The sequence below is a fragment of the Bufo gargarizans genome, chromosome 3 (assembly GCF_014858855.1).
Source record: "Bufo gargarizans isolate SCDJY-AF-19 chromosome 3, ASM1485885v1, whole genome shotgun sequence".
Classification (NCBI taxonomy): Eukaryota; Metazoa; Chordata; class Amphibia; order Anura; family Bufonidae; genus Bufo; species Bufo gargarizans.
This window is the reverse complement of record NC_058082.1, coordinates 335,388,369-335,402,812: the sequence shown is the minus strand read 5'-3', so window position 1 is coordinate 335,402,812 and position 14,444 is coordinate 335,388,369. Positions and strand designations below refer to the sequence as shown.

Below are 14,444 nucleotides of genomic sequence, written 5' to 3'. Positions count from 1 at the left end.
ATGGAGCTAAAATGCTTCAAAATGTGACACAATTCTATAGAAAAAAAACTGCCACGAACTAGGCTAGCTAACTGTAAATTTATGTGGTCAGATTTATCATACAACCCGGCCAATGTTTATCCTCTCTTATAGAAAATCTAGGCCAATGTCAATATCTTCATTTTCTAATCTATTGGCTTCTATTAGTTAGCATTTTGGTGATTTATTTTGGTTTTTTACTTTAGTTGTAAAAGACGGTGCGCAATCCTGCTCGAAGCAGGAAGTGCGGGTCATCCATAACTGAACCTAATGGCCTGGTACAATTTGGGCCTACTTTATAATCCTCACCTGTACCTGCGCCGCGATCTGGTCTAAAACAAATGCGGTCACCGAGACAGGCTACCTACAGCTATCAGCCTACAGCAGGGCATGGTGGGAGTTGTAGTTTTACAACAGCTGGAGAACCTCAGGTTGGCCATGCCTGGGCTAGGCAATTCAGTTTTGCCTTTCAAGAATTCATAAAAACACATGATCCTAGAAACAGTACACGGACTGGGGAGATTTATCAAAACTGGTGTAAAGGAACAGTGGCTTATTTACCCATAGCAACCAATCAGATTCCACCTCACATTTTTGAGAGATCCTTTGGGAAATGAAAGATGGAATCGATTGGTTGCTAGGAGCAACTAAGGCTACTTTCACACTCGCGTTTAGTGCGGATCCGTCATTCAGATAATACAACCGTCTGCATCATCTGTAACATAGCCAAAACGGATCCATCTTGAACACCATTGAAAGTCAATGGGGGATGGATCCGTTTTCTATTGTACCAAATTGTGTCAGTTTGGCTTAGTTTCATCAGACGGACACCAAGCAGCGTTTTGGTGTCCGCCTCCAAAGCGGAATGGAGCCAAACTGATGCATTCTTAGCGGATCCTTATCCATTCAGAATGCATTAAGGGCTAAACTGATCCGTTTTGGACCGCTTATGAGATCCCAGAAAAGAAACAAAACGCCAGTGTGAAAGTAGCCTAAGCCAGCTCTCCTTTACACCAGTTTTATAAGTCTCCCCCACCGTGCCATGTTTTACACAACTTTCAGTCAAGAGATTTATCAAAACAGGTATGAAGGAAAACAGTCTTTGTTGCCCATAGCAACCAATCAGATTCCACCGTTCATTTTCCAGAGCTCCTTTGGAAAATGAAAGGCGGGATGTGATTGGTTGCTATGGGCAACTAAGCCAGTTTTCCTTCACCCCAGATTTGATAAATCTCACCACAAGTATGTTTATTTGCGGCTATCTATAATGTGTACTGTATCTATACACGTTATTTCTAGTCCATGCACGCACATACACCTATATTCATTTATATAGAAAATGAGCGTTGGGCGTCGGGAGCTCTGCAATTTTCTCACAGCATTGTGGGATGAAACAAGATGTAGGCAGAGAAGAGCGGGAGGAAAATGCCCGCAGTGCTGGGGGAGGCGCGGCCTCCACCAATGGCCGGAGCGGTTGGCTGAGCCACTGCAGGGGGAGGCGCCGCTATTTCAGAGGGGCTGCTGGAGTCAGAGCGCTAGTCAGGTCCAGAGAGACGTACAGCTTGCGGAGAGGGCTGCTCTACACTGTGACAGGCGAGGTAAGGGCGCTCTCCACATGAATCCCGGGGACCGGTTGGGCGGGAACTTATGGTGCTGGTGGGCAGAAGGGTGGGTGTCCTCCCTGAGCCCTGCTGCTCGCTGTTCTATTGCACATAGAGAATGGCGCGATGAGGCCTGTGCCTAGTGCATGTCGCTGCCTCAGAGGCGCCCACACTGCTGCTCTCCCCTCAGGCTGTGTAGTGTGGCCCTGTTATGTAATTGGCGGAGCAGCAGGGGCCCTGATATGGCGGCTGTATTGGGACCTGTTGGGGTGGGTCTCCTCCGTGTAGCTGCATCATCTAGCATGGTAGCTCAGGGCCTGGTGTGCCCTGTTAGAGGGGGCTTTTTCAGGTGCATCCTGAAAACCTGCTGATAAAGATCAGTGAGGAAGAGCATGGTCCTCCCCACATCCTATGAGTTCCCTGCCCAGTCTATAGGATGGCCATGTTTTCTGAAGAATGCCATTCCAGTTGGATGAGTGAGAGCCAGTGTATAGGCTGGTGCGCAGCGTGGCTACGTTAATGTAGTGCCAGAGGCCATGTGCCCTGCTGCATTTCTGTTGTGACCCACATCTCATTGTCGCTGTACCATCAAATGCATTAGGTCGCTAGCAGCTTTTTAGAAATGATAAAAAAAAAAAAAAAAAAATCTGCAAAATTCTAGGTTGAGTCTTTCAAGCCCCCCTCCCAAAATATAAAAGGGTTCACATGGCTGTGTATCCTGAAGGCTCTAATGAAATGTATAGTTAACAGCAAAAGCTATTGTTTCATATCTGGGAATAAAAACTAAAGTTGTCCAGTAGGTTGCATGCAGGAAGTTCATAAAGGGTCTTATGTTACTACTGCCCACCACCACAACTCATTATTGTACGGACACTTGATTATCCCATAACGTACTTTCACACACGCGGCAGTGTGATCAGGCAGTTCCGTTGTCGGATCTGCTGATCTAGCTGTGACTGAAAGCATTTGTGAGACTGATGTGGATTCGTCTGAAAACGCATTGCAAGAACGGATCTGGCAACTAATCAGGCATTTTGGCCGTAGATGATGCCGTAGTGTGCGTGCTTGTCCTGATCAGACAAAATGACTGAAGACAACCTGATTCATCCTGAATGGCTTGCTCTCCATTCAGAATGTATGGGGATATGCCTGATCAGTTTTCCAGTATTGAGCCCTAACCTTGATAATCCTGCAAATTTAACAGTATCCATTAAGCCTAATGGGTCGCGATTTCCTCCTCTGTTCAGGTAGGCTGCTGGCCTTCATCGGATTGGACATCGTTGGGTACTTCCATTCTTTTCGATACTGCCCTGCGCTTCTGCGCAGTCTAGTATCTCTGGACATGAGCGGGCTGCTCTCAGCCCACTTATGTTCCCCCAGCAGCACAGGGGATAAGGAAGCAGTCTCTCCCTCCCCTCTGTGCTGCCACCAGTGGGGGAGAGGGGTGGGCGCACTGCGCCACCAATGATAGGACCTTTCATGGGTCTGGACTTTAACCGCCTAACGCAGGATTGTGGTCCGGTTTGTTCCTCTTCGGCGCATCATCTAGCGAGATTTCCTGTGAACGCGGCAGGTAAACAAGTGCATCTACAGCCTGCCAGCAGAGATCATTCGCTGGCAGGCTGTAGATGTGTGTGTTTTTTTTGTTTTGTTTTTTAAATACCCTTCAAAGGTATCAGATGCTGTTTTGTTAAGTCTGATATACCTGCTACCTGGTGGTCCCTTTTGCTTGGATCGACCACCAGAGGACACAGTAGCTCTGTAAGTAGCACCAACACCACTACACCCCCCCTGTCACTTATTAACCCCTGATCACCCCATATAGACTCCCTGACAAAAAATAAAATCTCACATGAACTCGCCATACCCCTCACAGGATTTAAATGCGTAAATTTTTTTAGACATTTATATTCCAGACTTCTCACGCTTTAGGGCCCCTAAAATGCCAGGGCAGTATAAATACCCCACAAGTGACCCCATTTTGGAAAGAAGACATCCCAAGGTATTCCGTGAGGGGCATGGCGAGTTCCTAAAGTTTTTTTTTTTTTTGGGCACAAGTTAGGGGAAAATTTTATTTTTTTTCTTACAAAATAATTTTCCGCTAACTTGTGCCCCCCAAAAAATATTTTAGGAACTCACCATGCCCCTCACAGAATACCTTGGGGTGTCTTCTTTCCAAAATGGGGTCACTTGTGGGGTATTTATACTGCCCTGGCATTTTAGGGGGCCCTAAAGCGTGAAGTTTGGAATATAAATGCCTAAAAATGCCCTCCTAAAAGGTACTCATTGTAATTTGGGCCCCTTTGTGCATCTTGGCTGCAAAAGTGTCAAACATGTGGTATCGCCATACTCGGGAGAAGTAGGGCAATGTGTCTTGGGGTGTATTTTTACATATACCCGTGCTGGGTGAGAGAAATATCTATCAAATGACAACTTTGTATAAAAAAATTGGAAAAGTTGTCCTTTTAGAGATTTCTCTCACCCAGCATGGGTATATGTAAAAATACACCCCAAAACACATTGCCCTGCTTCGCCTGAGTGCGGCGATACCACATGTGACACTTTTTAGCAGCCTAGGTGCGTGAAGGGGCTGAAAGTCCAACGATTACCTTTAGGCTTTACAGGGTTGCTCACAATTTATCCACACCCCACAAATGACCCTATTTCAGAAAGTAGACACCCCAAGGTATTTGCTGGGCATATTGAGTCCATGAAAGATTGAAATTTTTGTCACAAGTTAGCGGAAAGGGAGACTTTGTGAGGGGAAAAAAAAAAAAACCAAAAAACACTTTTCGCTAAAAATGCCAGCAGCAATGAAATGCCACCAAATGAAAGCTCTATTAGTGAGAAGAAAAGGAGGTAAAATTCATTTGGGTGGTAAGTTGTATGACCGAGGAATAAACCATGAAAGTAGTGTAGTGCACAATTGTAAAAAGTGGTCTGGTCCTTAAAGGGGTTTAAAGGGAACCTGTCACCAGTTTTATGGTGTCCTAACTAAGGGCAACATAAATAAGTGACTGATTCGCTTATCAAAATGCTGGGTCACTTTCTTTAATTGACCCAGTCAATCTGCCAACATCTTGTATTGAAAAGCTCCAGCTGATAATGAGTCATGAATATTTATGAGCTCCTGACTCTCCCCCACCCACCTGCTGCTGAGTGACAGTTTGTTGCCATAGGAATCAGCAGCAGATGGGCGGGGGAGTGGCTATAGCTCTGAATTAAATATACGCTGGACTCGATGACCTCATGCCGGACTCGAAACAGCTCATTAGCATGCAACATCTTTGTGTGTATATTATGAGGTAACCATCTGTCACACCAGTAAGTGAATACATCCAAGGCACTTTTTAGTAGTTAATGATTGTATATAATTAGTTAGATTATAATCAAATAGCCACATGACAGGGTCCCTTTAAGCTAGAGGAGCTGAGGTGGTTAAGCAGCAGGCTACACAGAGCGGCGCCCAGAGATGTCCAGCACTTACTATTATTCCTGGGTGCCACTCTGTTGGCCCGCAGTGCCCCATTAGTCTCCTGCAGTCCTGCTCCATATGCTAATTACTATCGGAGCAATGGGGAGGAGACAGCAGCTTCTCTAGTGGGCGTTCCTTCTCCTCTGGCTGTAGTGCTGTCCAATCGCAGCGCAGGGAGAAGGAACTCCCACTAGAGAAGCTGCTGTCTCCTCTCCATTGCTCCGACAGTAATTGGCATATGGAGCAGGACTGCAGGAGACTGAAATGGGGCACGGGCGAACAGAGCTGCGCCCAGGAATAATAGTAGGTGCTGGGACATCCCTGGGTGCCGCTCTGTGTAGCCTGCTGCTTAACAAAGTCGGGACCCCATATAAGGTTTTTTTGTTTTTTGTCTGGAGCACTGCCCTCTTTCCCAATTTTACATATAAGATATATAAACAATAAATAAACATCATGTCCAAAAATCTGCGCGATTCACTTAACTGAATGCCGATTTTTCTCTCAGGCTATGAGCTGAGCACTGCGATTGGCCAGCGCTACAGCCTGGGAGAAGGAGATGCCGGCAGGCTCCTCCCAGTTGAGCCGAAAATGTGAAGCTACCAGAGCCTATACCAGGAGAACGGAGCGGCGCCCAGAGTTAATGGGAAGTGCAGGAAGATCCCTGGGCACTGCTCTCCATGTCAGCATACTTGGTTTAGATTTTTTTTTTTTTTATTGTAATGAAAGGTCCTCTAAGATATTTTAGGCCTAGTGGCCATTGCAAGAACTGGATTTTTTTATTTATTTTTTAATGGTGACATTGAAGATAAAAACAAATTCTAAAAAAAGTTAACATATAAAATTATGTAACGTCACGTTCAGATTCCCTTTAAATTGGTTTCACATGTTACAAACTGATGGCAACATGTCATGATTTGCTTTGCAAGGGGTGAAATCCTTGTAAGGCTACTTTCACACATGTGGCAAGCAGTTCAGTTGCCGGAACTGCCTGCCGGATCCAGCAAAATGAGCCCCTAGGATGGAACTTAATGCCGGAAAAGAATAATGCTAGTGTGAAAGTACCCTAAGATGATCATGCTGGAAATGCAAAGCGTGCCCTGAGACATCTCCAGCTACATGTCAGGAGTTTTGATATCCTTTTATATTTGTGGTACAGTAATTTGACTTGTCTAGAAACTGTCTTATGCATCAGGACTAGATTCACACGACCATATGAACGAGTCTGCATCTGGTCCGCAAATGTGCGGACCCACTCATTTTCAACTGTGCTGCGAAAGGTGTGGACAGCACACCATGGTCCTGCAAAAAATAGTCTGTCTGGAATACAAGAATATGCGTTTTCTATGGTGGCCATGTGCAGTCCACAGATTGCGGAAAAACACTATGGTCATGTGGCTGTAGCCTTAGAAATGTGTTTCTGGGGGTCATGCAAAGTGAGAAATGTATCCCCTATCCACATTGTGCGCTGCAGAATGCAGGCTGTTGTAAGCCTGTCATTGGGAATAGTTATGGCTCCACCTCAGGAAGAGTGATATGGAATCTGTCAGTGATTGTTCTGCAGGCAAGTTTGATCTTTTGTTTTTGTTGCATTTTCACATGTGATGAAAACTAATAACCATTTACATCTAGTAATTGTGTTTAAAAAAAAATAAAATAAAATCTGGATGACTTTTATTTCTCGTGCAAATCCATTTATTTTCAGGGGCCAGGGCTGCTCCTGTGCACAGGGTTTCCCTTACCTTTACAAAGCTTGTTCATGTCCTCCTATAATACTCCTAAGTGCACTGATGTCTTAGGACTTGGCATTTATTTCTGGATGGAGAACTTACCAGTACTTGTCTTGTAGGTGCATCATGTCTGACAGAAAGGCTGTGATAAAGAACGCTGACATGTCTGAGGACATGCAGCAGGATGCAGTGGACTGTGCCACACAAGCCATGGAGAAGTATAACATTGAGAAGGATATCGCAGCTTACATAAAGAAGGTATGTTGGACATGGTCACCCATGATGGCTTATATAATGAATATGGGCGGGAATGCTCTTGTGCATCAGCTGAATCTTGACAACTAAGATCTGGTCATGTAAATGCTAAAATCTTTTATTTTTTTTAAATTGCAGGAATTTGACAAGAAGTACAACCCGACTTGGCACTGCATTGTCGGCAGAAACTTTGGCAGCTATGTAACACATGAGACAAAGCATTTCATCTATTTTTACTTGGGCCAGGTTGCAATTCTCCTCTTTAAGTCGGGCTAGAAAGAAAGAAAATCATGGACTGTAATGCACTGATGGCTGGAGCCAGGATCCCCTCTAACATGGCTGTGCAGCTGCATGGACTGTATACTATATTTAATGTGTATATGTTGCAGTAAAATGACTTTTGTTTAGTTGCCTGGAGACAAGGCGGCTTTATTTTGTTACTGCTTTTTCTTTTTTCCCCTTTTTGTTGTATTGCACTTGGGGAAACTGTAAATGCTTTTCAATGGCCTTTAAACAGGAAGAAAATAAACGATTCTACATTAAACACTATGCCAGTGACGCATATTTTTCCCATCACAATAACTTTAGTCAGTTGCATTTGGCTGGTATGATGGCCTGAAGTGTCAATATGTATGGATCTTTCTTTTATGGCAGGCTTTGGGACTTGGCACAATAGTGGAAGTCAGAGCTGAGTAAATTGCTGTGAATTGTCCAAGTGTTGACTCGCACATGACCATCTTATCAGCTTCATGAGGTTTTGTGTAAAATCGCCAAGATTTTCTCTATTAAGAGAACTGCCTGACTTGAAAGGTGTATAGCCACCTTGTGTTATCTCCATCCTTTTAAATGAAGTCAAACTGCATCAGTAAAAATACAAAAACTGTAGTGAGAAGATTGTATTAGGCCTGTATATTGATGTGAAGGTTTAGAGGTGACTCGTTCCTGTGTTCTCACAGCAGGCTTGTTGCCACCTTCACTACAATATGGGGGACAAAGTTAAAATGTGACAGCATAAGCACCTTGAGATATACAATTGCTTCTTAAGGCATGTGGACTGAAGGGAATTACTTCCACACAGTACAGTAGCTTCCCCTCCCATTCAATTTGGATGCTATTCAGGTAAACGCTGAAGAGGACGCAGCACTTGCATGAATGTCATAGCACTTTTTAAACAGCCAATTGGTGGGGATGTCAAGAGTTGGACCCCTGCAAAGTGATGACCTGAGTGATCAATATGTCACTGCACAACCCCTTTAAGGCCTTGTGTTTGAAAGAAACTGCATTTGGGGTTACCAGTATGGATGGTTTCAGGAGGGCCATACTGGCTCTCAACGGTGTTTGGAGTTGCCGCTTGTAGTCCACTGGACAACTGCAAAACACGGGAATATTGGGCACAGGAAAGTCGGTTGTTGGGGGGGGTTGGATTATGTGTAATTTCTACATGCTAAAACTCAGAACTGCAATGTGGTGGAAACATGGTGTAAATTACAATAAGCCTGAAAATACAGGTTTATTTTTTTTTTCTAGCTGTATACATGGGAATATCACAAATGTTCACCCATAATCTAAGGCTCAGGTTTGTCTGTAGCCCAGATAAACTTTACAGATTCCAAGGATGGTAGGTGTTCACTATATGGCTTTAATCTAAAATGGTTGCACGCAGTCATGATGTGGTCTATGGTGTCGAGATATTTATTTTATTTTTGTCTGCTGCCCTGCAATCAGCAGGGTTCACATCCACCATTATTAATGCTTGTGACATAAATGGTGAGGACTTGGGGACACCAGAAGCTTGCCAATGCATAGGGAACCAGATTGGAAAAATCAGACTGGCTACTCTTGGAGTATGAATAGACTGGATGCTACAGATGGCTGCAACCCTGCCCATATGATTCAGGCATTTGACTTTGTCAAAAACCACCATCCACACTTGTTTTGCAAGAGAAACACTGCTCGAAAAAATGCATACAGTATGGGGGGGACTAGGATTCTATGGCTTATTTTGTTCTGTAGAGGTCAAGTGCCAGAGCAGACTGGTATGTAGGGGCCCTTGAACAACAATTATTTCTCAATCACTTGGGCGTAAACTGTTCAGTGCTTCTGGTTTTCCCTCATGAAAGTGCATTGGAACTCGTGGCAACCCCAGCACTAAATTATTGGGTCCCTTTGGCTGGCTGTTTAAGGAGAACTAGCATAATTTTAATAGCCTACCTCTTTACTTTTCTGTAGGTGTTTGCAGGATGGGGAGAAGCAGTTTCAGAATGACTACTCTTCATGTCCATTTGGGGTTGGTGATGAAATTTTGTGATAAGGTTTGAGGTAAAGCACATTGTGTCCTTAATTATAGAAGAAACTGTTTATATCAACCAGTCAGAGCTCTGCTTTCATTTTGTAAACTGCACTGGATAAATGATGTGCTGAGGCCAACATTGGCCAGTGTTTTTATTTCAAGGTTTTTGATGGCTAAAGCCTACATTTCTTTAATGGGAACATTGGTAAATTCTGGGACAGTGCACAGGCCTGTAAAGCGGGCTCCACCTGTGATCTATGAGGTGTCCTAATAGAAGTCTCTGCAGCTGAATGTTTAGAAGCTGGATTTTCTTTTCTCTGTATATACATACTTATTCAGAGCTTCATTATGCTAAGCTGTGGGAGTCCTTCCTTTGTCTAATGAGGAACTGTAAGGTGCATGCTTTTCACTTTCTTTGCCCTCTTTCTTTCCAGTTTTATTTTTATTTTTTATTGATCCACTGTTCTATTTTGAAAAGGCTTAACTTGTGCACCTTACATACCATTAGTACCTGCAGTGTATGTTATCCGACAGGTGTTGGTTTACTGTTCGTATTTTGTTTGGCAAAATGTTCCATATTTGCCACAAAATTGTGCTTTATATTTTGAAAATAAATTGTATTTCATTGTGAAAACTTATTGTGACTTTATTTTTATTTCCGTGAATAGGCTAAATAAAGTGTGCATTATGAGCTTATGCTCAATACCAAAGCAGTGGTTTGACTTTTTTTGTGTAGGCTCATTTCTGTACATTTGGCTGCACCCATCCTATTGCTAAATGATGCGGACTGATTTTCAGTTAAAGGGGTTGTCTGAAATTTGAGTGGGTTTTTTTTTTTTTTTGCAGGAAGCTTACTATGATGGACGAAGCTTCATTGGCTCCCAGGCTATCGTAGTAACTGATCAGTGCCTTGCTGCATCCTTTGCCTAACCTCTCAGATGCCACTATCAATGTTGAATGCAGCATCTGAGGGGGTTAAATGACTAGGTTCAGCGTGATCACCATTCCCTGTCATTGTGGCTGGCACCTGTTGCATATATAGTGGGCTTGTGTACGGTCCTGCCCTTTGAGGATGCAGCCCAATTAAAAGTTCCCATGGACAGAAAGGCAGAGAGCTTACTCAAAAAAACCTGGGAAGCCACTGCAGCCCTATTAAAACCAGGGGCTGCTGCGACCTGTGTAGCCCGCACCTTAGCTGTATGGTTAGAACAGTTGGAGCTACACCTAATTAACAAGACCTCTAGGGAGCAAATCCTAGATAGTCTCCCCTTACTCAGGAAGGCCACAAATTTCCTAGCGGACGCTTCCGCTGAGTCGGTCAGACTGTCTGCTCGCACTGCAGTGCACTCCAATACCATCAGGAGAGTCCTCTGGTTAAAAGCTTGGTCAGGAGATATGGCTTCTAAGAATAAGCTGATATCTTTACCATTCCATCGACAATGTGTTTGGTCCTGATTTGGACAAAATTTTAGAGCACGCCACTGACAGTAAAAGAGGCTTCCCCGAAGATAAATCTGGAAATAGAAAAAAGTTTTTCCGCAAGCAGCAGCAGGATTCCAGACCTGACCGTGGAAGGTCGGGAGGATGGAATTATACCAGGGGGAATAGAGGGAAAAGCTTTCTCTTTAATCCCAACAAGGGTGGTCCCTCCACCTCCTCTTCCAAACAATGACATCATCAGAGTCGAGGGAAGGCTCAGTTCCTTTTTAAGTTTCTGGGAACAGACCATCACAGACCCGTATATTATCAGCATCATAAAAAACGGGTATTCTTTAGAGTTGGATTCCCTTCCCCTGCAAAAGTTGGTAATAACCCAACTCCAGGGATCTCTGAGGTCCTCCCCTGTCCGAAAGTATAAAATAACTCCTGTTCCTAGGGGCAATAGAAGACGTCCCCAGGGAGGAATGGGCACTACTCGCCTCTATTCATGGTCCGGAAACCAAACTGGAGATTCCGAACCATCATAAACCTAAAACCACTAAACAAACATATTTCATATCACAAATTCAAAATGGAAACTGTCAAGACGGCAGTAAAACTTATCAAGAAGGGGGCTCAAATTATTACAATAGATCTCAAAGATGCTCATTTCCACATTCCAATACATCCCCTCTCCAGAAGGTACCTGAGGTTTGCAGTGAAGCTGAAGAGAAAGATCCCCCACTATCAGTTCACCTGTCTACCTTTCGGCAATTGCCTCAGCTACTCGTATCTTCACCAAGGTTATGGCAGAAGCCGTGGCCTCTCTAAACCGCAGGGGGATTTTAGTGGTCCCTTATCTCGACGACTTGCTGGTAGTGGCAGAAACGTTAGATCTCCTCCTCATACATCTACAGGTGGTCCTCTCACTTTCAGAACCTGGGGTGGATCATCAACAGGGAAAAGTCCAGTCTGACTCCAAGTCACCGGAGAGTGTTCTTGGGTATTCTACTGGATTCGACACTCCAGAGATGTTTTCTTCCTCCTACAAAAATCCAGGATTTAAAACTAAGAATCCAACAATTCCAAAAAATGCGTTCTTGTTCTATCCGGCAGGCCATGAGGGTTCTAGGTCTCCTATCCTCCTGCATCCCAGCCGTTGACTGGGCCCAATTTCACATGGGGCCTCTGCAGAGCCTTGTCCTCAAAAGGTGGAACAGATCCCAGTTGACCCTAGAAGAGAGGATGCCAGTAACCAGAGACATGAAGGCCTCCTTAATTTGGTGGCTCTCAGACAGGAACCTGAAGACGGGGGTTCCCTGGAGCCAAGAAAAGGTACTATCACTGATGACGGATGCCAGTTCCTGGGGTTGGGGTGCCCTTGCTGCCACCAGTTCCTTTCAGGGTGCCTGGTCAGAAACTCAGAAGAGAATGTCATCCAACTACAGGGAACTCTGTGCTATATGGGAAGGCCTCAAAGCAATCCAGATTCAGGCCAAAAACCGTCATGTTCTAATACATTCAGACAACTCCACAGCGGTAGCGTTCATACAACATCAAGGAGAGACGAGGCACGGTCATCTTCAGAACCTCGCAAGACAGATATTCCTCTGGGCAGAAAGGAATGTGAAATCATTAGGGGCGGTACATCTGAAAGGCTCACTCAATACTCAAGCAGATTTCCTAAGCCGGCAGAGGCTGGATCCAGGCGAATGGTCTCTGTCACAACCTGCCTTCCAGAAAATACAAAATCAGTGGGGCATTCCATCTCTAGACCTATTTGTCTCAAAAAGAAATCACTAAGTACCACATTACTTCTCTCTAAACCCGAGGGATCCATGTGTGGCAGTGAATGCCTTCACCCAGGACTGGACGTCGGGGCTGGTGTATGCCTTCCCCCCCCAATTCCGATGATCCCAAAAGTCCTCCAAAAATTCCAAGCAAAGAGATGCGTCCTTATCCTACCCGTTCCCTTCTGGCCCAGGAGAGGCTGGTTCGGTCTCCTCTGGTCCCTCAGTCAGGAGGACCCAATCCTATTTCCCCTGGAGAAAAATCTTCTAATGCAGGGTCTAATCCCACACCCGAATCCCAGACTCCTCAGTCTATCAGCTTGGTTACTGAGAAGTCCATCCTCTTAGGCCGAGGCCTCTCTCAAAGGGTAGTGGATACTCTCCTACTTAGTAGGAAAACAAGTATCTGTAGGTCCTACCTTAACCCCTTAAGGACACAGGGCGTACAGGTACGCCCTTGTGCCCTGGTACTTAAGGACACAGGGCGTACATGTACGCCCTGTGCATTTTCAATCACCGCCGCGCGGCCGGCGGTGATCGGAACCCCGTGCCTGCTCAAATCATTGAGCAGGCACTTGGGGCAAATGCGTCGGGGGGTCCGGTGACCCCCCCATGTATGCGATCGCAGAAAACCGCAGGTCAATTCAGACCTGCGGTTTTCTGCGTTTCCGGGTTATTCGGGTCTCTGAAGACCCGATAACCCGGAACAGGATGGTGATGGTGGTGTGATTTCACTCCACCAATCACCATCCAGCGATCCTGAGTGGTGATGGTGACATCACCACTCAGGATCGCTTTCTGATTGGTCTGTGGGCGGTCCGGCGGCAGATTCAAAAGAGGCAGGCGCCCCTCTCCTCCTCCTTTTGTGTTCCGGAGCCGGAGGAGAGAGGAGCTGCCTGCACGTGTCTGCTGCCACCGCTGCCTGCACCCGATCTGTGCCCCCCCCAGGACCCGATCTCTGCCCCCAGCACCCCATCAGGTACATAGGGACAGCTAGGGAAAGTTTGGTTTAGGCAGGGGAAAAAAAAGGGAAAGGTAGTTTTTTTGAACTTTTATTGCATCACCCCAGTTAGGGTGTCTGGGGTCCACAGCACAGCTGTGTGACCCTAGACCCCCCAGGGGTGCTGCCACTTGCCCCCCTCCCCCTGCCACCTGCCCCCCCCCACCTTTTTTGGGGTGCTTTTATATATTTTTTTTATTTATTTTTTTGAGTTCGCTGACTGTGGCCGGCACTTAGCGTCCGGCCACTGTTAGCGCATCGCACACCCCACCGCTGAGCAACTTCGGACGGTTGATCAGCAGTTTTGAATTTTTTTCCCCCACATTTTTTGCCCTTTTTTTAGTTAGTTTATTTATTTTTTCTGTTAGTTTTAGGGTGAGTTCGTGAACACCCGTGCCCCCTCACACACGCACACCAAATAAAGAGTTACACACACGCACATATACACGCAGACACACACTCCCCTATGGCCCGCCGGACGTTCTCGGCCGAGGAGGCATACGCCCAGCTTGCCTCCGAGTCCGAGAGTCCCAGTGAGGATGAGGATGACCCCACATTCCTGTTGTCATCCGCATCCTCCTCATCATCTAGCGATGATGATGAGCCCCCAAGGCGGCGGAGACGCCGCCAGGCGGAGCAAGGGGACCGCCATGTTAGGGACCCTGTGGCCCACACTAGTACGAGCAGCTCTGGGGCTCGTACTGGTTTCCCGGCCCACCAGTTAAATCCACCGGAGCACCCTGCCGGTGAACTTGTCTGGTGTAGCCCAGAGCGATACGAGCCCGTGATTCCCGATTTCGTAGGCCAATCAGGAATCCAGATTTCCACAGTGGGCTACACTGAATATGACTTTTTTTGTCATTTTTTCA

The 14,444-nt window shown here is 45.7% G+C and overlaps 1 protein-coding gene across 1 annotated transcript; it reads left to right on the top strand.

Moving 5' to 3' along the window:
- Positions 1–1,468: 1,468 nt before the first annotated feature.
- On the top strand, positions 1,469–7,625 carry DYNLL2 (dynein light chain LC8-type 2). The gene is made up of 3 exons (XM_044287386.1): positions 1,469–1,616; positions 6,941–7,079; positions 7,215–7,625. Exons 2-3 carry the CDS (start codon positions 6,948–6,950, stop codon positions 7,350–7,352), a joined length of 270 nt encoding a protein of 89 aa, XP_044143321.1. The 5' UTR covers positions 1,469–1,616; positions 6,941–6,947; the 3' UTR covers positions 7,353–7,625.
- Positions 7,626–14,444: the final 6,819 nt, after the last annotated feature.

Bases quoted from the DNA above. Each gene is read 5' to 3' on its own strand.
- DYNLL2 (XM_044287386.1), top strand. From the start codon at position 6,948: ATGTCTGACAGAAAGGCTGTGATAAAGAACGCTGACATGTCTGAGGAC. The intron at 7,080-7,214 runs GTATGTTGGACA...TTTAAATTGCAG, and splicing joins TCGCAGCTTACATAAAGAAG to GAATTTGACAAGAAGTACAA.